Genomic DNA, 26,741 nt, shown 5'->3' with positions numbered 1-26,741 from the left:
TTTGCAAACAAGCTCTTTCGGAAAACCTTTGCGGTTAGAGCGGTTTGTGCCACATGCAAAAGTGTCCACTTTAAACAATTCCTTAAACAATTGCACAGCAGTGTAGAAGTTATCAAGGTACAAATGGTGGCCTCTGTTGAACAGTCTTCTAGCAAGATCCCACACAATTTTCTCTGAAACTCCAAAAGTGGATGGACAACCAGGGGGGTCAATAGTGGAATCTCTACCAGTGTACACACGAAAATTAAAAACATATTCTGTCTTACTCTCAGACAACATATACAGTTTAATTCCATAGCGTGCCCTCTTGCTAGGGATGTACTGCCTAAAAACCAAACGACCCTTGAACAAAACCAAAGACTCATCAATAGATATTTCTTTCCCTGGAATGTAAATCTCTGAAAATTGATCAACAAAGTGATCAAGAACAGGCCGAATCTTAAAAAGACGGTCACAGTCAGGGTGACTACGTGGCAACGCCAAAGAATTATCCACAAAATGCAACATGCCTAGCAAAAGTAAATACCGATCAAGAGTCATAACAGCTGGAAATATGGCTGTTGCCATCAAGGGACTGGAAGACCAATATGAAGCCAGGTTCGGCTTCCTTACCAAACTCATCAATAAAGTCAAACCCAAAAACTTCTTCAGCTCTTCCAGATTTGTGTGAGTCCACCAGAAGCTCTAGAGTGGGGCCTAAGTTTGTCACTGTCGTCCCTCAAAAACTGTTCAGCATAGAAATTAGTCTGCTCAACAATCTCACCCAAAAATACATCATCCATAAATAACTAAAAATACTGTATAGGCTAAAAACTTTCACAATCCACTCTACACCCTGCATCACCGCTAAAGGCAGGCAACACCGGCTGCACCATGTTAGGATCAACCCAGAGTCGAGCACTTCCAGTAGTCATCCGATGATTCCATGTGGAGGGAAAACTCACTGCCAGAATCTTCCCCTCCCTCCTCTCCCTCAGACACACTGTCAGTGTCATAATCCGGCTCAGAGGAAGGTTCAAGAAGCATACCAACCACCTGCTGAGCAGTCATTCTACGGCTAGCCATAATGATTGCTAATAAAGGTAACTTGTCGCACAAGTCAACAACAACAAACACTATGTAACATAAGCAATGAACAAAATTCACCTTTATCAAAAATACCAATACACTGCAAAACAATACCACTCACTTGCCAGGAGCAGCTAAACTCACCACCACATACTCTGCACAGACACAGTATGGATCAACAATATCCCACTAAAAAAGAAAGAGAAAACAAAATACACATAAGACAATGCAAAACACATCACAACTATTGTCATGCTCAAAACACTAACTAAATGCCACTAGGACACCACTTACAAAACAAATAATTCATACATTGCAATATTACACATTTGGAGTACATACAACAAAAATGTGTTTCTTACCTAAAAAATGCAACTAAACAAAACTGCAGAACACCCACTGTTGAAACCGCAAACAGGAATCAAAAGCTTTACACTAGATTTAAAAAGAAGAAAAAAACATTATAATCACATATACAAAAAATGCACCAGTCCACCTGCCAAGCTAAGGGGTAGGTGGGCCTAACAGTATAGAATTAACAGGGGAGCAACCCTTGCCCTTGAGGCCACCCCCACCAAAACAAAAAGTTAAAAACTCTGGTGTCTAGTGGCTTCTGCCCCCCTTAGGGACAGATGGGACTAAACACATACTGCTACTCTGCCACTCAAAGAGGGCAGATAATGCCACAATCATCCTCCCATAAAGGGGAACAACCCATGTCCAAGGGGCAGATCCCCAACATAAAAATAAACCCCGGTGCCCTAGTGGCCCTACAAAAAAAAAACCAGCAGAACTGCCCTTCAAGGTGATATCAAAGGGGATGATGGACGGAGCGCTTGAGCAAATGTAACACTCATCCCCAGTCAACTGATCTAGGTTTAACCCATCATCATTGTTTAGCTCCTTCACCACCCCAGTTCAGACATGGCCATATGCAAATCAGACTGACCCTGTGCGCTTTGATTGCCCTAAGTTGGCAGACGTGGGTCCCTTGCTCACTTTGCCACTGGACTCAAGCTAACCTGGCTGATAACAGTTGATTAGCCAGTAACCGGTCCCATTATGGTTGTTTCTGGGCCAGGGAAGATATGGCTTGGCAGATCGGGCTGGACTGTTCCCATGAGGCATAGGGTCAGACTAATTTGCATATGGCCATGTCTGAACTGGGGTGCTGAAGTGAGCTACACCAACTAAAACTTAACATCATGGGCATACCAAAATGGCAAGGCAAAATATATGCACCAAAGAAGGGTAGTGACCATTGCCCAAGGGGCCACTCCCCTGCTCATTGCCCCAGTGCGACGATTTTCGTAAAATTAATGAAATTCTGCCCCCCCCCCGGGGGACAGACAAAGTCAAAGAAATTGCCCCCAAAAGTCGGAGCGACCCTTGCCCAAGGGGCAGCTCCCCGAACAAACAAACACTGTCAATTTCCCCCCCCCCCCCAAAAAAAAAATCCCTGGCATCTAGTGGGCATTCCTGCTGCACGATCACATGATCGTGCAGCAGCAATGCTCAAAAGAGGCATTGAGGGAAAGGAAAACCCTTCCCTTTCCCCCAATGCCTCTTTAGTTTAAATCCCCCCCTCTCCAGCCCCCAAACGTACCTGTTTCTCCTCCGACACGCAGGAAGCAAATGGATTCCCTGCGCGTCGGAGGAGAAAGGGAACCGCCAATGACATCAGCGCGCCTCGCGCGCTGACATCATTGATGACGCAGGCCCATTTGGGGGGTGGGAGGCAGGGAAAGGTCTTCCCCTGCCTTCCCCGTAAAAAAGAATTAGATCGGGCACCCACGGGGGGAGCGCCAGCGCTCCCCGTGGGTGAGGCTCATGCAAAGCTGAGCTCGTCATGAGCACCCGAGCACTGTATGCCATGACGAGCTCAGCTCATCATGAGCATACAAGGATAGAATCTATTGTATGCAGCACAACCCATGCACTTATCCAATCATTCAAACACTATAATTGCACTAATTTATTCATTCGGGCACTATACATACAGCCATCCAGTTATCCAGATATTACTAATGTACTCATTCCCTCACCCAGACACTACTCTTGCACTTTTCCATTCACCCAGGCATTACCCATTCACTGCTCTGTTCACCCAGGTACTACCTATGCACTCATGGAATTACCCAGGGACCACCCATGCACTAATGCAACTTAACAGACATTATGCATGCACTCATACAATCACCCAGGGACAACCCATACACTCCTTCATTCACCCAGGAACTATCCATACATTCATGCAATCATCAAAGCTATACCCCTGTACTCAACTATTCACTAAGGCACTACCCATGTACTCATACATTTACTTATGCACTGTGCATGGACTTAAACAGTTGTCAAGACAGTAGCCATGCACTTATCCAATCACCCAGGCACTACCCATGCACTCACTAGATGAGCCATGCACTACCCTTGCACTAATCCATTTATTCATGCACTACCCATGCAGTCATCCCATCACTCAGGCACTATGTTTGCACTCAATCATTTACTTAGTCACTACCCATGCACTCATGCATTCACTCAGGCAGTACTCATGCACTCATGCAATCACCCAGGCACTACCCATGCATTGTATGCAGCACAACCCATGCACTTATCCAATCATTCAAACACTATAATTGCACTAATGTATTCATTCAGTCACTATACATACAGCCATCCAGTTATCCAGATATTACTAATGTACTCATTCCCTCACCCAGACACTACTCTTGCACTTTTCCATTCACCCAGGCATTACCCATTCACTGCTTTGTTCAACCAGGCACTACCTATGCACTCATGGAATTACCCAGGGACCACCCATGCACTAATGCAACTTAACAGACACTATGCATGCACTCATACAATCACCCAGGGACAACCCATACACTCCTTCATTCACCCAGGAACTATCCATACATTCATGCAATCACCAAAGCTATACCCCTGTACTCAACTATTCACCAAGGCACTACCCATATACTCATACATTTACTCATGCACTGTGCATGGACTTAAACAGTTGTCAAGACAGTAGCCATGCACTTATCCAATCACCCAGGCACTATCATTCAACTGAACCATTCACTCATGCAGTACCCACACACTCATACATTCCCTCAGGCAGTAGTTTGGCATTCATCTAATCTCCCAGGAACTACCCATGCCCTCCTCTAATCTTCCAGGAACTACTCATACTCTCATGATTTCATCCAGGTACTAGCCATGCACTCATGGAATAACCCAGGTACTGCTCTAGCACTCATCCAATCACCCAGGCACTAATCATACTCTCATGTATTCATCCAGGTACTAGCCATGCACTCATGAAATAACCCGGGTACTGCTCTAGCACTCATCCAACCTCTCTGGCACTATGTATACACTCAGCCAATCACCTAGGCCCTGCCCATACACTAATTGACTCACCCAGGTATTATCCATGCACTGACGCAATCACCCAGGCACTGCTATTGCACTCACCCTTTCATCCAGCAACTATCCATGCACTGATGCATCAACTCTAGCACTGTACATTAAATCATGCAATCATTGAGGCACTACCCATGCATTCATCCAATCACACAGATACTACCCATGCACTACCCAATATGCCAGGAACTACCCTTCCCCTTATTCATTCACTCAGGCACCACCCATGCACTCATCCAATCACTCAGGCACTACCTATCCACTCATTGAATCACTTAGACACTATCCTTCAACTCAACCGTTCACTTATGCAGTACTCATGCACTCATGCATTCACTCAGACAGTACTAATGCACTCATCAATCCCCCAGGCACTACCCATGCACTCATCTAATCACCCATATACTACCTGTTTTAAATGTGTGTTAATTTGTATACTGATTAAGCTTGCACAACTGTTTTAGAAATATGTACTTGTATAAATGTGATTCAAATATTTAATTGTGATGTATTTTAAATGTATGTTGTGCTTTTATGAGTATATACCTCGAATAAAGCTTTTCAAACGCAATACTACCCATACTCTCATTCATTCATCCAGGTACTATCCATGCACTCATTAAATCACCCATGCACTTATCTTGCACGAATCCAATCTCCCAGGAACTATGAATTCACTCATCCAATCACACAGGCACTACCCATACACTCATTCATTCACCCAGGTAATATCCATGCACTCATGGAATCACCCAGGCAGTGCCATTGCACTCACTCATTCATCATCCAACAACTACCCATGCACTCATCAATTCACTCAGGCACTTTCCATGCAGTCATGCAATCAGTGAGGCAGTACCCATTATTCATCCGCACAGACACTATCCATGCACTCACCCAATGAGCCAGGCAATACCCTTCCACTTATCCAATAACTCAGGCACTACCCATGGACTCATTGAATCACCCAGGAACTACCCAAGCACTCATTGAGGCTCTCAGACAATATCCTTCAACTCAACCATTTACTCACACAGTACCCAAACATTCATGCATTCACTCAGACAATACTCATGCACTCATCTAATCACCCAGGAACTACCCATTCACTCATTCAATCATCCTGGCACAATCCATATGTGCATTCATTCACCCAGGTACTACCCATGCACTCATCCAATCACCAAGGCACTATCCATACACTCATTCATTTATCCAGGTACTATACATGCACTCATGCAATAACACATGCAATACCCCTGTACTCAACTATTCGCTCAGGCAGTATCCTTACACTCATGCATTTACAGACATACTACCTATGCAGTCATTCAATCATCCAGGCACTATTCTTATATTCATCACACACAATTGCTCTATTTTTAACCAGTATAGGTGGTTCCGTAAGAAACTTTTTTCTAAAAAACTATTTTGAGGGGCTTTTTGTATTTTCTAACAATGTTTGTATTTTTGTGATGTTAATGACTTTTTTAAAAGTGAAAACAAACTTAATAAGTGCAACTTTAGTGTTTCTAAACTACAAAGAAACACAAGGTTCAAAGTCCCCCCCCCAAAAAAACATTAACACGTGAGTTTTGAACAGATTGATGATGGCATCAATGGAAAGTTCACCAATGCAGAGAGTTGTTAAACACTTTCTGCAGTGTATTCCTGCATCGGCATGTTCAGGGAATATCCAGGGTTGAGGAGTGGTAAAAACAGCTCCAGCTAATGTTGAAGGTTGATTTTCAAGATCTGCTGCAGCTTTCTCCCTCTTCTCCCAAGCCATCACTTCCTGCGCAAGACAAGTTGGGTGTATCATCTCTAGATATTTCCGCATTGATGATGTGCCACAATAATATTTCTTCTCTAATCCTCTGGAGACGACTTTGTGGCATATGGTTCAGGTGATTTTTTGCGAATTCACCTTTTTTCTCCCTCGGGCATGGGGGAAAAGGCCCAAACAATGCTCTCCTTTCATTTTTTCACCAGCTCTTCAATGTATTCAATCTCCTCCTGCTGGTCTTCTGGATGTAACGTTGCCATTTTTGGTTATTAGTTAGTCAAAACACCCAAAAATATAAAGAATTTAGTAGAGCCTACAAAAAAGTAGTCTACACATGCAGACACACCCAAAATAAGAGGAATAGAACAGGTGTTGGATCCTCCCTCTAAGGGAATGAAAAGCTTTTTAACCAATAACAAGCTTTCTTTCCATGTGTCATGAAGTCACGTGGGATTCGCCTACCCATCGCGAATACGGCACTCACTCGTAAAATGTGCAAAATTTCATTTCAAAGTATAAATTGCTATTAGTAATTTGTGTTTGAAACTATTCTAGAGGAAAGTCTTTAAGCAATTCAGATATCTAAACTTGCAACATTGATATTTCATAATTTTTAAAATTATGCAGGAGTCACGACCCCTACGCGATTCCGTAAATACATGTCGGCATGGTTCGCGACTTCTTCGCGACCGGTGAGCGATGGTGCCACGTACATAAAATTGACACCAATACTGATTTTTTATGTTCAATAATAAACCTCTTTGTTTAAAAATATAATATTTCAGTGTAAGTACGTATTTTAGACTTACATTCGTATAACAGATTTGTGCTCCGAATGCGAAGATCGCAATTGGTTTGTGATACTGTTGCGTCCTTAAAAGTCTGTTTAAAACATTTCAAAACAAATTTATAACTTCTATAATACTATTCTTTTACAACCAGTAATAAACCTCTTTTGTGAAAAAAATATATTAATTTGTTCTAAATATTAATTTTAGACTAACATGCGTATAACAGATTCGTGCACCCACCGCGTAGGTTTGCGATCAGTGCGTCACCCTTTTTGTAAACAAAAAAAGATATATAGAAAATATTTATAATAGTGAGACAATAAAACATCTTTTATACTATTGAAAGCAATCAAACAAAACTTAATTTAACAAAAAACAGTAAAAAAGATTACCTAGAAATATTATATACACATTTTCTTTTTCTGTTCATAATTCTGTCATATAATATCACACTGTACAAAATTAGTAACAATTAGAACAATATTCCACGCACGGGAGGTTTGTTTTTTGTTTTTTGTTCTATGTTGAAACAGTGTTTTGTTATAAACATCAGAGAAAAAATGCCTATCCAGAGAGATGGGAGTGAGATTATATAAAGGACATCGGAAGGAGAGAACTTTGTAAAAATCAGCGAATACAATGCTGTATAAGTATCCTTAATACATGGCTAAAAGTTTTTCTTGACACATGCTCTAATTTTGCGCCGCCCAGCCCCCGGGATGTGGGCCTAGATGGCTGTGTATTATCCTGAAAACTTACATGTCAATGATCTTATTTCTGAGTGGACTGAACAGCCATGAGAACCTGTGCCTTTCTATGACTTTGCAATAAACATATTTTTCAAAAAAAACAATTAGAACAATATTACAATTTAGTAAAAATGTTAATTATTCAAATAAATAACACTATACATTTTTAACCACCTATGTTATATTTTTTTCAATTGATTATCGTTATTTTCGAAGTTTTTAGAAATACATATGAAAATCATATAAAAAAAGAAAAACAGTTACAAACTTCTTTTAATAAATACAAATGTTTAAAATATCTTGGAAATTCACTTGGTGTCAGGGACGTTATAGGTAGGAATTAGCATTTAAAAGTCTTGGAAATTCTCTGAAAAAAAACTGAGATTTCAGGGATGTTATAGTTAGGAATTTAAATTTTTCAAAAAACCTTAGAAATTCATAGGAAAAAAACAAAGGTTACAGGTACATTATAGTTAGGCTGACATTTCACTGGCACAAACCAGAGAAATCCAGCTTTTATGGTTAGCCTAGCTAACTATAACTTGCACCCTCGCAATGCACTGCTGATGATGTCACATATCACATCACTCATGACATTGGTTTTTCTATGAATTTCTAAGGTTTTTTAAAATGCGAATTCCTAACTGTAACATCCCTGAAACCTCAGTTTTTTTCAGTGACTATATATAGATTTATTTTCATTATATTTTTCTTCATGCTATTCTCGTACTTTAAATAGCAAGTAGGTAAAATCAGAATTTTTGGTCCTCAATATTTTTCTCTATATAGCTTCGTATCACAATATTTGTTACATCGATGATATGTCATGGAAGCCCTGAGTCAGGCAGCCCAGAGCAGTAAAACTGCAGATTCTGAACCTCAGTACTTTTAGACAGACAAGACTGCATGAAATCTTGAAAGATGCTATAAAGCTAGCTGGTGAGCACTTGCAACTGTTAAGAATTGCATGATTCCAACTGTGGGAATGGTGCATGTGATACTCTGAATTGGAGGATGCAATGTATAGGCTGTTGGCCTGACACTCCATGAAATATTATAATACCTGCAGCGCTATGGAGGAAACAGAAGAGAAGCAGGACAGGCTGACAGTTAAACAGAAGAGAGCCTGCAAAGGACAAAGTGAATCCAGTGTAGTGAAAATAGGCTTGGATCAGAATAAAATGTAGGCTGCTACTGACTAAGGGCCTTATTATGATATCAGGTGGAATCTTTTCACCTGAATCCTTGTCGGATTTGTTTCCGACCGACTCGCGATTGCCGGTTCCGCACAACCTATTACGATGCTTCCGAACGGGAAACAGCAATAACAACACGGATTTTACTCCGCAGTGGCATTACATCGCATGCCGTATAACGCATGCGATGTAACTATGCGTAGCCATTACTACGCGTACCATTACATCGCATGCACTGTTACAACACATGCGATGTAATGCCGATCCACCTCGTTGTGAGGAAACTGGGGCTATTCCGTTTCCTCACAACAACGTGCACCGCCCCTCAAAGGTGAAGCAGGAAGTTGGAACCGGGAGCAGAGACAACGACGCAGGAGAGGAACCACGAGGAAAGAGAGGTAAAGGTGGTTGTGCTTGGGGTGGGAGTAGTGTGGGTAGTGGGTGGTTTAGGGTAGTGTTGTAGTGTTTTAGGGTTAGGGGTAGTGTAGGGGTGGGAGTAGTGTGGGTAGTGGGTGGTTTAGGGTAGTGTTGTAATGTCATAGTGTTTTAGGTCTAGGGGTGGTGTAGGGGTGGGAGTAGTGTGGGTAGTGGTTTAGGGTAGTGTTGTAGTGTTTGTGTAGCGTCGTGTTTTAGGGTTTAGGGTAGTGTTGTAGTGTAGTGTTTTAGGGTTTAGTGTAGTGTTGTAGTGTTTGTGTAGTATAGCGTTTTATGGTTTAGGGTAGTGTTGTAGTGTAGTGTTTTAGGGTAGTGTTGTAGTGTTTGTGTAGTGTAGTGTTTTAGGGTTTAGGGTAATGTTGTAGTGTAGTGTTTTAGGGTTTAGGGTAGTCTTGTAGTGTTTGTGTAATGTAGTGTTTTAGGGTTTAGGGTAGTTTTGTAGTGTCATAGTGTTTTAGGTCTAGGGGTGGTGTAGGGGTGGGAGTAGTGTGGGTAGTGGTTTAGGGTAGTGTTGTAGTGTTTGTGTAGCGTCGTGTTTTAGGGTTTAGGGTGGTGTTGTAGTGTAGTGTTTTAGGGTTTAGTGTAGTGTTGTAGTGTTTGTGTAGTATAGCGTTTTATGGTTTAGGGTAGTGTTGTAGTGTAGTGTTTTAGGGTAGTGTTGTAGTGTTTGTGTAGTGTAGTGTTTTAGGGTTTAGGGTAATGTTGTAGTGTAGTGTTTTAGGGTTTAGGGTAGTGTTGTAGTGTTTGTGTAATGTAGTGTTTTAGGGTTTAGGGTAGTGTTGTAGTGTTTGTGCAGTGTTTTAGGGTTTAGGGTAGTGTTATAGTGTTTGTGTAGTGTAGTGTTTTAGGGTTTAGGATAGTGCAGTGTAGTGTTTTAGGGTTTAGGGTAGTGTTTGTGTAGTGTAGGGTTTTAGGGTTTAGGGTAGTGTTGTAGTGTTTGTGTAGTGTTCTAGGGTTTAGGGTAGTGTAATGTAGTGTTTTAGGGTTTAGGGTAGTGTTGTTGTGTAGGGTAGTGTTTTAGGGTACTGTCGGGGGGTCGTGCAGGGTAGTGTAGTGTTATTGTAGGGATTGGACTGGGGGTAGGGGGAGGGTTGCGCTGGGGTACTATATTAGTGTTTAGGGTAGAGTCACTTACCTGTCAAACTTTATACACAAGTACAGCTTTACCACGCATGCCTTTGTGTTGTAATGGCATGCGTGGTAAAGGCATAGTTGTGGTTAAAGTTTGCAATGTAATGGCATGTCGTTGTCATTGACATTGCGTAGTAATACCCACGTTATAATGGCACGTGTGATATTGGTATGCGATGTAATGACATACATTCCTTCCGAACACCATTCAGAAGGACTCCCATTGACTTCAATCGGATCCTGTGTTCCGACCGACAACACAGGCTCCTATGGGGAAAAGGGGTGTCTGTGGAAAACCTGGCATTCTATGGCGGTCAACCAATTGTGCCTGCCACACAGTGCATGGTTTTACAGGGGGTCCCTTGGGTACCCCCTCGACCCCAAACCAGAGGACTCAGGATGAAGTGGGGTCTGCTAGAGGCCCCAAAAGTCAGTTTTCAACAGCACTTTGGTGTTGGACAGACCAAGTTGGAAAGGCTGTCAGAATCCGACATCTTAATAGATCGGTCGGAAATGCGGTCCGTAGAGGTGTACGAATCATCTCCGACTGACTCGGATTCTCCGATTGCCAGTCGGAACCAATATCAAATGACCGAATGGTTCCCCTTCCGACCACAAGCATCATAATCGGTCAGAATTGTTTCTGAGCGAGTCAGGCGGATGGGTTCCTGCACAGTCTAGGAGAATCTCACTGTCAGTCGGAGGCTTTCTGCCCGAAATCATAATGAGGCCCTTAGAGGTCAAAGTCATTCTCCTGCAGTTCTTTACAGTGCATACCAAAGGTCTGGGTGGTTATGCAGGCAAGGAATGAGGCACCTGAGGCATGTTCACTTAACAATCATATTCAAATCATTGGATTGCCTGAGATCACAGAACTAGGTAAACCAGTGGCCTTTGTTCAAGCAGTGCTTGCAGAGGTTATGGGAAAATCCCTTTTTTCATAAATATTCATGAGTAAGTGAGTACATAGGGCAGTCAATCCTCTGCACCCCTAGATGCAATATCAAGACCCATGATTGCCTGCTTTTTCAATTAAAGAGACGAGATCCAAAATTGCTGTTGACTAGTGCGAAGGGATGACATTAGTATCAAGCACTAACATTATTCTTGTTTCTGGGTTTCACTGCTGCCGTACAGAAAGGCAGACATGCCTTTATGGACATAGAAAAGAGTTTCAGTCCCTGAACATTAAATATGCTATGTTGTGCCGATTGCACTAAAGACTGAAAGTTGATGGACGTATGCATTTCAGCTCCAACCCCAAGGAAGCTGCTAAGTTTATCACAACCAACTAAAGAAACAGAATGAGGAGCATCAAACAGCCCAGTGCTCGACTGAGCGAGATGAACCATATTTTCTTAGTGATGTGGAGTAAAATGTGCAGGCTAATACAATATATGTGTAAGGGAGAGGTGACTGTGACAGTATATGATAGCTAACGTCAACTGATTGAAGTTTCCGAGGTACTTCAAAAGGTTTAGAGATGCAGTCTTCGATGTGCTGTTTTACTTTTAAACACATTATGGATATCTGTTAGGACCATAACACTGGTGGTATCATTTGAAATGGGTATTTTAACGTTGCATTAGACCCCACCATAGATAATATGAATCAGTGCATGGTCTGGCCAGTCTAATGTGCCAAAGGTGCTTTAAAGAAGAGTTAGTATGGATGGGCTGGTGGGTGTGTGGAAAATTCAAAAGGGTGATGAAAGCGTGTTTTCATACTACTCGACCGCACACGACTCCCACTCTTGCAGTGATTTGTGGCTCATATCAAGAGATAGAGCAGTATGGGTGCTGGACATTGAATGCTTCTCCTTTACAATGAATGACCACTCACCAGTGGTGCTGAGGATTGAATATCTGAGTTTGCCAGAAGGTGCTGCACTTTATGATTCCTGTTGGATGCCCTGCGGGACTTTAGTTTCAGCTTCAAAATAAGCTTGTCCATCACAGTGTTCATCAATGTCTATAGCGTGTCAATCCCAAGATTCTCTATGATGTGGGAAGCTTTCAGAGTCTACATGTAGGTCACCTCTGTGGCTAATAAAATGGACATCCTTAAGTTCATTTGTGTGCAACTTGACATGCTTGAGAGTTTTCTGGCTACACTAGAGACAGAGGGCCAGGTGTATGATTCATTTTACAGGTCTCAAACAGCCCATTCGCCTGTTTGCAACCAATAACATGCATGTTTCTATGTACAAACCCTATTTTGCAAGTCAGTAACCTATTACCAACTCGCAAAATAGGGTTTGCGACTCACTATTAGGAATGGGCATGTCATCCCTTCCTAATAGTGAGTCACAGGGGGATGTACTGTTGTTTTGCGGCCTGAATGCGGTTTCAAAAAATTGCAGTTTACCACCTACTTCAGGTAGGTGGTAAGACAGTCACAAACAGAAAGAGGTCCCCAGGGTACCCCTTATCCTTTGTAAATGGTAGCGAAAACGTTTTTCAGGAGCAGGGAGTCTGGAGCCAAGGCAGGAAGGGAGGACATCTGTGCACTTCAAATGTATCTCTTTGAAGTTTCCCCTACTTCAAAGGCATTGATGGGTATCAGTACTGGACCTCAGACACCACCACCTCAGTACACTTCTGGGCCTGTGGATACTCTGCCACGAAGAAAGACTTTTGTGCTGCTGAAACGGTTGCCACTCTTCTGGACTACTACACTGCTGGACTCCTGCTTTGCTGACCTGCTGCTCTCTTGCCTGGGTGACAATGACTGGATCTGCATCTCTGAACCAAGAACTCAGAGTTACTCCAAGGGCTAGATGGCTGGTCTCCTGATCTGAAGCCTCAGGGACATAACAGGCTTCCAACAACTTTTCAATTGCACCTGGACTCTGCCATCGGTGAGTCTACCCTTCAAGTGATACCTCTCCATCCCTGGAACCTTGGAAGTGGGACTAAGGTGCTTACCATCTGAACAGATGCATCTTCTCTGCTGAGTGGTGTGATGAAATGATGAAGCCTTCATGTAGGTAATGAAATGATGAAACCTTCATGTAGGTAAGTCAAACTCTTTATTACCGGTCTCCTTTCTCCACCAACAGCCCAACAACTGCCTCACCTGAACATTCTAAGGTAGCCTCCAGAGAACAGTGGAATACCATGGTGAGATAACAGGGGGGGGCATAGTGGAGGAATGTTCCATTATAAATAGCGAGGAAGTAGAGGGGAATAACATCAAGTAGATCAATACATAAGTTTACACATTGTAACATGGTGCATCCCTAAGCCAAACTGACACATCTATTCAGCTAAGTGGCTCATCTTCAAGCAGAACCGAAGCATCGCCCCTGCTGCATGGATACGGCCTGGCTCGGAAGGTCTGCATCAACCTCGCATCTTCGAAACCAGTGCAGCGCATCTCAGACCCATGTCTCCGCATCCCTCGTCACCAGCAGCTCACCAACAACGATGGCCTACTCATTATAGACTCGCATCTCCTGGGAACCAAAGCATCACCTCTGCGGTGCGCCACCTCCTCATTGTTCGGACTTCACATTACAAGACCTATCAACAGGATCCTCAACGACGACTAACAGGACCTGGCACCGCAGCTTTGCCGCATCTCGAAACCGACACATTGCTTTGACTGTGCAATGCTTCTTGACTCAGATCCACTCAACGCTCCTCAACCAGGATTTAAGGTTCTTTGTTGAGTGGGCCTAACATGGTCCCTGTAGCTAGCTTGTTCTCTGTCAGATTCGGCCTTGATTTGTGAATTTGTCCTGGTCCAATGCGACCAGATATCCCTAATGGCACTTTTTGCTTCTTGACGCTATTTTACTTTAAAAAGTTTGATATTCAATACCTCTGGTTCTACTGATTGCATTTTTGTTGTTTTGGTCTTGTTTTATTAATTAAAAAGTCACCCTGTTTTTCTAAACCTGGTGTGGGACATATTTTTGTGTGGTGTTGCCTTCAAGTTAAACCTGACTGATTGTGCCAAGCTACCAGGGGGTGAGCACAGGTTAATCTGGGGTTTGCTTGTACTTTACCCTGACTAGGGTTGTGGTTGCTGCTTGACCACACCCCAGTCAACCAGTAACCCAATTCCTGATATCTAGTATACAGTGGGCTGCATTATGAGTGTCGTGGCGGACAGCGTTAGTTCAGTAAAGAGCAATGTGAATGCAACACTAGAGCTGGGCATGCACAACAGATCACTAACGCTGCCTAAGCACTCTAATAGGTGAACAAGAACATTGTACTATATTTGTGTTAAAATATGTCCTGTTGTGTAGACGAGGAGAGCACCTATCTGGGTGAATTTTCTTGACCTTACTGATACAGTGCAATAATTTCCTCCTAGAATTCTGAAGGGATTCTTGTCTTATTTTAGTACTCCATCAGGCACATGCATCAATATTGCATTTTGCGATTCCTTTTTTTTAAAGTTCAAAATAAGTTTATTAAAGGGAATACAAGGTAATAATTCAAAATAGGAACATAATATTGTGGGGAAAAACAAAAGAAGGAAAAGGGGAGCAGATGATGATTAATTGGGAAGAAGGAAAGAAAACAATGCAATAAAATATTAACAAGTCAAAACATAATGGATTAATCATGAGTATCAATAAGTAAAAAGTAAATATCGTAGTATATGAATAATAGAAACAAATGCAATTAGAGTTGTGCAGTAAAACAGTTTAGCCGAACATGAGGAAATGGAAAGGGTATCAAGGGGGTTTAGAAACCTCCTGCTGATCAGGTCGTGGACGAGAGGCACGGGTTTTACAATTATCCAAATATAACGTAATTGGAAGCCATAACTCAGCACGTTTAGCTGCCAACTGTATAGGAAAAACAAAAGCATTATCAAGTCTGTGGTTGTGGCAAACATTATACCACCAAGCTTTGAAAGTGATATTAGACGTAGACTTCCAGTTGACAGTAATTTGTTGAAAAGCAACTGCTAATAATAAGTCAACAATACGGACATTTAAGTCAATCTGATCCCAACAAGGGGAGAGACTTCCCAGAAAGATTCGTGCATGTGAAAATGGAATGCTGGTGGAGAAAATAACATTAATTTGAGCCCAGACTTGTAACCAGAAGGCATGTACCTTTTTACAAAGAAACAGCATGTGAAACAAAGTAGCATTAGGGGAAGAGCATGACCAACATGTGTCTGGTGTAGTAGGGAAACGTTTATGAAGGGTGGAAGGAGTATGCAATAAACGATTGTAAATAAAGAATATAGTTTGCGTCAGAGAAGCAGCTCTGGAGGTTTTACGGATCTTCGTCCAGATTTTATCCCAAAAAGAAGTTGGCCAAGACAAGGAAAGGTCATTTTCCCAGTGCTCCTCGACTGTACTTTTGAGTCTGGGAAGAGTGTGTGTGTGAAAGCGTTTGTATAGGACAGAAGCTTTTGGGAGGGTAAGTAGAGTAGAATGGAGTTGAGAAGTAGGATCAGGGGAAGATGGAGTAGGGTGTGATTTGGGGAGTTGATTGTAGACCTCCATAACCGATGCTTTAAGGAGGAGATATTGGGAAGCAGAAGAGAGGGGTAAGTCAAAAGTGGAGCGAAGAGCATGAAAAGGCAAGAAAGTGGATTGTGAAAACAATTGTGAGATCCAAAGCAAACCCTTGGCTCTCCAGGATTTCCAGAAAATAGGTTTGCCTCGGATTAAAAGGTATTAATTATGCCAAATGGTGGAAGAAAGGAAATCAGTAACACAGACAGGAGGAGGGGGACGAGAGGATAAGAGAAGCTTGAGAGTGAATTTATGTATAGGAGTGAAAATTGAGGAGGGTTTACGTGAAAAGGAGATACATTCAGCGAAAGAGAAAGGTGATAGAAAAAGGCGCTCCACCTTAGTCCACAATGGGCAAGAGGAATCAGGATCTTGTAACCAAAAGGAGGATTGACGCAGCAAAAAAGCTCTGTGATAGGCTAGGAAATTCGGAAAATTAACACCACCTTCAGAAGCCGGACGAGTAAGTCTGGCAAGAGACATTCTGGGTTTATTCTTATGCCACAAAAAGGAAGATAAAACTGAATTTTTTTTTTTATGAACTTAGCTGGAATGGCGATGGGGATATTGGAGAGAGTATAGAGAACAACAGGGGATAACATCATTTTGATAGTATCTAAGCGACCCCACCAGGACAGATAAAGAGGGTGCCACTTAGCCGTGAGGTCAGATAGTTTCTGAATACATTTGGTTAAGCATAAGGAAACAGTATCCGGGATGGAGGGGGTAATGTGCAGTCCTAAATATTTGATATGAGAAGAACTCCAGGTGAAATTAGAGGCACTGAAGTCATTCTTAAAGGTGAACTTTGTCAATGGCAGAATTTCACACTTATCATGGTTTAATTTATAGCCAGATATGGAGGAATAGTGCTGTACTTCCGCTAAAAAAGCGGGAATAGAAACAGTAGGGTTCGAAATGAAAAGTAAAATGTCGTCTGCATACGCAGCAAGCTTAATGGAAAGATCCTTAGTCTGAAATCCGTGAATATCAGGATTTTGGCGAAGTTTGGACAAAAAGGGTTCTAGGGCCAGGTTGAATAAAAAAGGTGAAAGAGGGCAACCTTGACGGACACCTCTACCAAGATGAAAATAAGGAGAAGTTTGGCCATTGGCAAAAACTGCAGCTCGTGGATGGGAGTATAATAAGGAAATTAAGGAGATACATTTGGGGCCAAACCCGAACCAATTAAGAGTATGGAAGAGGTAAGGCCATTCTACCCTATCAAACGCCTTCTCAGCGTCTAAGGCTATTGCTGCGAGGGGGTATTGGAGACGGGAGGATTTTGTTAAAATGTTAAATAAAAGTCTTGTGTTGTCAGTAATGTAACGCCCCTTAACAAAGCCAGATTGTTCATCCCCTAAAAGGTCAGGAAGTAAGTGATCTAATCTAATCGCCAGTGATTTAGCAAAAATGTTGTAGTCTATATTGACTAGGGAAATAGGTCTGTAATTCTTACAATACTGGGCGTCTCTCCCGGGTTTAGGAATTAAACAAATATGTGCATCCGAGAAAGTACCGGAAGAAGAGCCAGATTCAGCAAAGGAGTGGAGAAGAAAATGGAGTTTTGGAATAAGTAATTTTGAAAAGTGAAGATAGAACTCAACAGTAAAACCATCAGGGCCGGGGGCCTTGTTGAGTTTTAAACGTTGAAGGGCAGCGAGCAATTCGTTTTGCGAAACATCAGATTCTAAGGAAGAAAGGTCAAGAGGAAAAGAGGGAGGGGTTTGAATGGTAGAGAAAAAGTGAGCAAGAGATTGAGGAGAAGAGGAGGTGTCTGAGGTGTATAGGGTCTCATAGAAATGAGAGAAAGTAGTAAGAATGTCAGCATCCTTGTGTTGTAAATGTGCATCATCATCATAAATCGATTCAATATTCACTTTGTTATGCTTGACTTTCAAGTAATTAGCAAGAATCTTGCCAGCTTTGTTCCTACCACCATAAAATTTAGCACTGGATTTAAGCAAATATAGAGAAGCATCTTCAGTAGACTTTTCATTAAATTTGATTTTGGCAGCGACCAGAGATGTCAAACTATCCGAAGAATGTGAGGTAAAATAGGCGTGTTCCAATCTTTAAATGTCATGAAGGAGGTTCTTGGTATAATGGCGAGCAGCTTTTCGTTTGTTGGCAACAAATCTGATAATAAAATCGCGTGCAGCTGCTTTAAAGGTGTCCCAGAGGGTATGTCGTGAAATGGGTGGGATATCATTAAAAAGAGAAAATTCATCAAAAAAGTTAGAGAAAGAAGTGGAAAACTTGGGGTCCAGAAGGAGGGCATTATTAAAACGCCACCTTTTAGGGCCATCAATTTTGGGTAAAACCTCAAGACTGACTACCACAGGGGCATGGTCGGAAAGCAAAATCGGACCAATTTCTGCCGCCTGAAGCGTTTGAGAGAGTGCATGGGAAACAAAAATGTAATCAAGACGCGATTGGGAGCGATGATGGGGTGAATAAAAAGTAAACTCTTGTAAAGTCGGGTTACATAAACGCCATGAGTCAATGAGTTTATGTTGCAAAATGGCTTGAGTAAATAGTTTGTGTGGTTTTGTGGGAATATAGGAGGCATCAGATTTCCTGTCCAGAAAAGGATCAAGAGGGTGATTATAGTCTCCTGCAAGGATGAAATTATCATCCATGAATTGGGTAATACAGGGAGAAAATTCAGCCCAAAAAAGGGGTTCACCGTTTGTGGGACCATAGACATTAAGGAGGGAGATTGGAACACCTCTAAGTGATAATTTGACATGATTCCATCTGCCATTAGTATCTGAGGCTTGAGAAATGAGTGTGAGAGGGAGTGACTTGCGGCATAAGATGGCAACACCATTACGTTTACCATCACCCTGTGAGTAAAAGACGTCACCTACCCAACCTCTCTTAGGTTTCTCAGATTCCGTGTCTGTAAGGTGAGTTTCTTGAAGAAATGCAATGTCAATATTTAATTTGGCTAGGTGAGACAAAATGCGCTGTCTTTTAACCGGGGAGTTAATACCCTTAACATTCCAGGAAACGATATTCAAAGACATAATATATACAATAAAGCAGTAACTTGGTACATGAATAAATCCAAAATATAAAACAAGAAGAAGAAGAAATCAGAGAAAGAAAAGGAAATAATCAGAAATGTAAGGAGAAGAAGAAGAACGAATTGAACAAGAAAGAAGCAATATGCAAGGAAAAGAAATACAAGAAGAAGGAAAAAACCCATGATTAAAGGGTAGAAAACAAAGAGAAGAGAAGCATCGGAGATAGATGGATGGAAGAGTGAAGAGAATAAATGCTCGAATCTGAGGAGAAAAGAAATACAACCTGAAAAAAGAAAATCATCATCATTATGCAGGAATGGAAAACGATTGATCGGGGAAGGGGAAGGGGACAAGATCAAAAAACAAAGGAGATACAAAAAACAGGGGGAAAACATACCTACAAAAGAGAAATACGAGAAGGAGTTGAGGGGAGGAAGGGGCCAGGTAGGCAAGGCAACACAATTGAGGTCGGCCGGGCAAGGAACTGGGAAGACGTCATCAGACAACAAAGGATTCCTGCGGAAACATAGGCGGGGAAAAAGAATAAAGTGTTACATAGGACCGTATCTATACAAGGACCATGAAACACATCTTGTGGGAGAACATCACGAGAATAAAACACTCAAAACAGGCGGGGAAGTACATAAAGGGAGTAATCATTATAGCAGAACGTAGGACTGGCATCGAAGCTAGCTAATGGAAACAGCTATCAGCCAGAGGTGTGTAGCAAACAGCAACATTGCAATGCGAAACAATGGAACATTCAAATAAGCAAGAAAAAGAGGCATCAAAATAGTAATAAAAGTCAACCAGGGGAAGAGGACGAAGGACCAGAGGCATCCATGGCAGAGGTGTGGTGCGCATTAATGAAGCTTTGCAATCTCACTGGATCTTCATAGGTGGTGGTTTTGTTGTTATAGGTGACTTTGAACAAACAAGGATGGTATAAGCCATATCGAGCACCCATAGAGCGAAGAACCTCTCTCATGCTTAGGAAGGCTTTCCTGCGATTAGCAGTCGCTTTAGCATAGTCCTGAGCGAAGAACAACGGAGAATCAGACCACGTCAATTTAGGAAGAGCCTTGGCCGCTGCTAGAACTTTCAAAAGATCAGTGTATTCCAAGAAGTAAAGAATTACACCTCTTGGCCTTTGTGACATGGAGAGTGACGTAGGTAAGCGGCCTAGACGGTGTGCGCGTTGGATGTTGAGGGATGTATCCTCTGGCAAGTGGAGCAATTTAGGGAGGAAGGATTTGAAGAAAGCAGGCGGGTCAGACCCCTCAAGACCTTCCGCCAGGCCGTAAATGCGGAGATTATTGCGCCTGCCTCTATTTTCTAACTCCTCCACCTGCTTCTGAAGAGCACCCACCTGCGAAGACAGATGTGTGACTGTGGTTTGAGATTCTTGAAAGGATGCGACGGATTGCTCCACCGAAGAAACTCTGGTTTCAATTTGGGACCAATTGTCTGTTAGAACTTGAAGTTTGGCATTGGTATCCTCCATGAAGGGGCGTAGCGACCTAATTTCCTCGAGAAAAGGACGGAATGATCGGATTTCCTCCAGTAAGAGATCCATAGAAACTGGGGATGATGACTTGGGCGGCGAAGGTGGATGTGTCTTTAGCCGTTTAACAGTTGCTTTCCCTGAGGATGGCTGAGAGGACGAATCCATGGCTACCTCCGAGCCCGATGGTGCGAGGGAATCCTCTAATTGAGAGAGAGCTGAAAACACTTTAGAGTTCTTTACAAAAGCCACCTTTGTGGCAGATTTGGAGGAGAAGCGAGACATGTGTTTTTGTCGTCCCATACGAAGAAGCTGAGAAACGCACAAGAGACGCAATGTGACAGCAGAAATAAAAAGATACTTTGTGTGGCTAGTATATCTGCTTGTAATTCAGGTCATTTATAATGCGTCAAGCACAATTAATATGAGGGAGGAGTGGAAGCTGGAATATCCAATAAGAACATTGAATGGATAATTCAGCCCAGTCAATGTTGCCAATACCGAGAATACATATTTGTATGGTGTAGTTGCATAGTTAATTGTGTCATATAAGAAGCGCAGCCAGCTGAAGCAGGAGGAACATCCAAAAAACAAAGCCTGCAATAAGTTGCGACAAAATCACCAGTAAATTGAGAATAGCCAGGAAGGAAGCCTCTACAGCGTGGAAGTACGTCGCATGGAAAAGTCTCTGCTGATGGGGGCAGCAAGTAATCTACCGCCTCCACTTATCAATAGAACGATGGTGTAGAGAAGTGAGAATCTTCCAAAAAGTGGCTAAGAAACATTACATTTTGCCAAGAAACCCACAATGCGCAGGGAAAGCGGAGTCAGCATATCAGTATAGAGCCAAAAGTACTCTGGGGTGCTCAAAATGGCGGTCGCGCTGTGGGAAATGATATTCAGTCTTAGGTGCGCATCACCTCTGAAATATTGAAGCAGGCTGCAACTTCATGAGGGTAGCAGAAGTGAATTCAGGATTGTAGCGGTTCGCAGGTGAAGAGATTAAAGAAATGCGCACTCGCCTGCAGGAGAAGGATGCTCCGTGACGGGATCCACAAGATGGCGGCTGCGAGCACCGGAGCGTCCCCAGAAGTAAAACTGCGGAGAACTCCGCTTTCCGCCAAAACAGGAACGCCTCATCAGTCACGGAACATGGCGTAGGCTGTCAGACGGCTGGACCGGACTTCCAATGCAGGAACAGAGGGTGCTGTAAGGTGAGTCCCCCGGTGCCGCGTCGGAGCTTCACTCAGGCGCCGCCATCGCCCACGGCGCCAAGCCACGCCCCCCATTTTGCGATTCCTTAATTGCGAAAAATAAGGAATCGCAATTAAGGAATTGCAAAATGCAATGCATCAAGAAATCGCGAAATAAATTGCGATTTCTTAATCAGGCACATTCCTCATTTGGAATGCATGAAGGGTCAAGGCCCTCGCAATTTAAGAATTCGCAAATATTTGCGAATTCTTAAATTGCGAGGGCCTTCACCCTTCATGCATTCCAAAACCAGATTTTGCAATCACAAACGGCCGATTTTTGCGATTCGCACCGTTTGCGATCGCAAAATCCTTTGATGCATGTGCCTGGTTATCTCTTTGAATATCCCTTCCATCTTGAAAAATTCGGCTTATGCAGCTAAGGTATTCTTTGATTTACTAAGAAGACCTAATCTGTGCACTATCATTTTTCTAAGGTTCTGCCTCCAGCAAAGCTGTGGGTTTGCATAGGGAGATCTGTTCTGCCATAGTATTGAAAGGAAACTCACCTCATTAACCATTCTCCCCACTGCATTTGTCTTTTCAGGGCTGTCTGAGGATGGACCCTGATGAGCGGACGAGCTGTGAGCTACTCCTGGAGAACCCCTACTTTGATGCTCATCGTGATGAACCTGAAAAAAGGAAGACACGGCATGAAGGGAAAAACAGGAGACGTCTTCAGGTACGGCGAATGCATTCAAATTTTATTTAAATATTCTGGGACCATAGCGATCACCTATATTACACATATTGCCTGTGAAATTCCATGCATCTATTAATTAGCTTTTACACCCTCCTTATCTAATCTGTTTGGCATCTGTCCTCAGCATATTTTGTTACAAATACAAGAATATTGTGAGACCACCATAATTTTAATTAACAATAGAGTTAGTTCTGCTGCCACAGGAAACGTTAAAAATAAGTATGCACGTAAACTTAAATTGGAATGTTATATCTTTTTTTCTTCTATGTTAAAAGTTAATAAAACCTCATTTAGATGCAAATATATATATTATTTTGGCATCGTGCTCCTCGCTGTTCCTGCGATTATTGGACTTTGTAGACTAGCTATATCACCTCGTTAAACGTGTAATAAAACAAAGAACATTTGCAGGTAAATTCTAGGTTCTACCTTGGAAATTATTTCAAAATATTCTTGCTTGCAATTCCTAAACCCGCTACAGAGCTCTCATGTATTGGATAACCCAAAACCAACGACCAACTGTCTACATGTTTGAAGCACCAAAAAGCGTCAAGAAAATGCTGCATTATACAGAAATTATGGAACATGTCAAAACAGGTTCATGCCCTCAGTGCAGTTCTTAATTAGATTTACTTGGAATTTGTTTGATTATTTACGGTTTTACACCATTAGCTTTTCACATTGAGAGGCAGAACCCTCGTAGTCTGGACCCCTGGGACCTCAAAGTAATGGCCCAGGAAAAAAGTAAAGGAATGAGATCCATGGATACAATCACAGAAATGGCCCATAGGAGGGAGCACTATGTGGGAGCTAATTTTTCACTTTACGAAAGGACAGAGACAGCTTCCTCCTAGTGATGGCCTGAGGAACAGGTTGATATATTGGGTCTTTCTTTTTTTTTAGATCCATTATTAGCATTATTGCAGCAGGTCCCTTTCACCGAGACCCTGGAAGAGAGGTACTAATAGGTATACCCACATGGGGCTGACCTTGATGCAAGTGTGACAATAGGTACCACCTCCTGCCGGGATCTATATCAGGAGAAATGCTCGTGTTTTAAGAATAGAAAATCTGACTATGAAATCCGTAAGTCACGCACCTGACACTTCTATGCTCACCTTAGCTTGTGTCCATAGTTCACATGGGATCACGTTTTACTCTGAACCAATCAATTTGAAACCTATTGGCAGAAACATGTAGACCACCTCACTCGAATCACTACTCTCACATGCCTTTTAGGAGACGTGAGATCAATTCTCTCATTCACGTCCAAGTAACTATTGTTAAACCCTTTCCCAGGGATAGTATAATAAAGAATTTGGTACCCTAGAGCAGTGTTTCCCAAACTGTGGTCCATGGACCCCCAGGGGTCCGTGACACATTCCCATGGGATCCTCATGCAGCACTTTCAAAAGGACTGCAAAGTTCCTTGTATGATAAGCAGTTTTTGAGCAACAATAAAAGTGTCAAGATAACACCAGTGATTAATGTACCTGCTGGAGAGAGATGATATTTTGTCCAGTGGCAGCTTTGAGTTATCTAATGTAGCACAGAGGGTTAATATGCCTACTGCAAAGAACGTGTACCATGCATTTTAAAAAACAGTATTTTATGGGCATAGGTTACTGCTTTTGTCACAGAGAGTCTTTTGTTACTGTGCAGTTCATAAGTGACCATCGTAATCTAGCACAGTGACCTATAAACTGTCATGAAAGACCTGCTTGCAAACTGCATGGTACAAGGTAGTAACTTATGTTTTTCCCCAGTCTTTCATTATCCAGATGCTGCTAAAAAAGCTAAAAAGGTTTACTTGGGTGAAATACATTTTTATTGTTAAAGTCAATGCTAACCACTGTGTTATGTTTCGAATCCTGAGTGTGTGCTTCTCCAGACCAAGCAATCTTTAAAAATGCCTACCAGTATGAATGGCATGTGAATCCGACACCTTGTAGTCCCCTCTGCCTAATGTAAGATTTTCTATACACTTATTTACACGTATGATTCATTGTTTCTATATGTGTTATGTAAAGTGCTCTGACATCTTACAATGGTATGAAACATGCTATAAAACTAAAGAAATACATGTGACAGAGAGGCTATGGAGAGACGAGAGGCACTGTTGTAGGGGGATAAGGGATTCATTGAAGAACACCAACAAAGATTGTTGTATCCTGGTGTATAGTAAGGTCATCATTTACTATTCTTTAAAAACTAATACAATTCAATTTATAATGATAAATGTGTTGTAGAATGCACCATTGTTTCCTTCATTTTCTTGGGGGAGAGCTTCCCAAAGCCCCCTTCGTAGTGGTCAGGCCCACTCACTGCACCTGGTGTGCACCGTATAGGGACTGGTCTGAAAATATTTGCCAAGGCTGATTTGGGTTCCCAGTCTGGCCCTGGCAGGAGCAGGAGCCTCGCACTGCGAAATCAAACCAACCATTTAAAAGTTAGTCACAGAGATGCAGCACCAACCTTTCCATTAAAATGTTTGTTTTTTTGCAAATTCTTTCAATATAAAATACTAAAATCCTTAGTAATTTGAATATTTGTTTATTGTGCACACATGTTTATTTTTTTCGAATTATTGTTTTAATGTTTGAAATTTATATCATACAAATTGCTTGGGGTCCCTGACTTCCAGTCGTGACTCAGTAGGAGTCCTCAGGAGTCAAACGTTTGGGAACCACTGCCCTAGAGGTAGTTTTAGCCTTCCACATTCACGGTATTCACTATTCACATAAATGACAGAGAAAAAACAGCTCCGCTGTAATCAGGTGTCGAAGCACACCTAGAAGGCACTCGGCTTCCTCAGTGGGAATCCAATGATGAAGCATGCCACCAACTAGGTTGGTGGGTGATGTTTTTTCTAAAAACCAAATGGGTTCCTAATCAAGGAGACTTCTTTTCAAATATCCTGATGACTGGGTTTTCTAGAGAGCAGCTCTGAGCTCGGTCTCTTTGTTTATTTATAGCAGTGACACTGGGGTCAGGAGTTTGAGGGGGCAGTTCACTCCAATTATAGATGATTTGCAATAAAAAAGAGAAATGGGGCACATTTTCCTTGCAAGCATTAGGGCTCAAGTCACCCTTACTGTGCAGCAAAGGGGCCCAAGCAACAGTGGCAAAATGTGGTGTTTTTATCCCCTTTTGTATTTACACAAAGTGGCAGACAGCCTGTTTTGGAACTGAGGCCTAGCTAGGAGTGATGGCCCATTGGAGTGGAGTGAGCAGAGTAGACAGGGCTGTAGCGATCATTGGTGCTGGACGTACAGTGGCACCATTGCCCAGTGGTGTGAGGGGCTATCGTAATCCCATTTATGACAGTGTTACTATCCCTATTTGTTTGCATCAGGGCCTAGTGCACTCTTGCTGTGCAAGTGTTGCTTTGGGCCTCTAGCAATGACCCACGATGAGGGGAAATTAAAGCAGAGGAGACACCTTAGCTTGGAGTTGGTGGGAGGAAGTTGAGGTGATAGAGGGACCATTATTTTTAACAGTAGCAGAAACAGCCCACTTTGCGAGGCAGTAGCTATCATTAGTGAATCAGGTGCAGTGGCACTGGTCCCCAGGCATCCAAGGGGTCCACTACATCAGTTATGATTGTCTTACTTTATAAAAGGTGCATGGAGGCACATTTTTCTTGCTTGTATTCGGGCATAGAGCTCCCTTCTTGCACAGAGGAGGGCAACAACTGGAACCTATTGTTTTCTGAAAGGGATCAAGAGCCTGTTTCAAGATTGGAGCCCTAGCTAGGCATGGTAGGGAAAGGGTGAAAAAGGCATAGGAAACAGCTTGCTACTCAGAGCAGCTGCTATCATTAGCACCAGGTGCAGTTGCATTAGGACCCAGGAGTCTGATAGGTTAAAATCACACCAATTATGGGAGCAGTGTTTTTGGCCAGGTTGTTTCTATAGGATGAATGTGCTCTTTTTATAAGCCTTACATTTGATATGAATTATGAGCTATAGAAAAAGTACCTCTGATCACTCATAAGACCCACCCCCTGTGCTCGGCCTTGATCATATTACTCCTCCAACTCTTGCCATAAAGTAGGGGACTGACTTCAACTTTTTTTGTTTAGGGGGCTCAGTACGAAACATTTTGCAGACTTCTGCTCTAACCTAATCTTTTCTAAAATATCTGCAGGCTATGGAGTACAAAGAA

The 26,741-nt window shown here is 42.4% G+C and overlaps 1 protein-coding gene across 1 annotated transcript in view; it reads left to right on the top strand.

Annotated features, from left to right (window-relative positions):
- The window catches only part of CDKL4 (cyclin dependent kinase like 4), an 843,500-nt gene that overhangs the window by 769,271 nt on the left and 47,488 nt on the right, over positions 1-26,741 (top strand). Inside the window, exon 9 of the mRNA XM_078662902.1 lies at positions 22,419-22,553. Coding sequence (XP_078519028.1) covers positions 22,419-22,553 — 135 coding nt within the window. The remainder of the gene's footprint in view (positions 1-22,418; positions 22,554-26,741) is intronic.

The sequence above is a fragment of the Lissotriton helveticus genome, chromosome 10 (genome assembly GCF_964261635.1).
Source record: "Lissotriton helveticus chromosome 10, aLisHel1.1, whole genome shotgun sequence".
Classification (NCBI taxonomy): Eukaryota; Metazoa; Chordata; class Amphibia; order Caudata; family Salamandridae; genus Lissotriton; species Lissotriton helveticus.
Note: the sequence above shows the minus strand (reverse complement) of the source record. Positions and strands in the feature narration are given on the sequence as shown.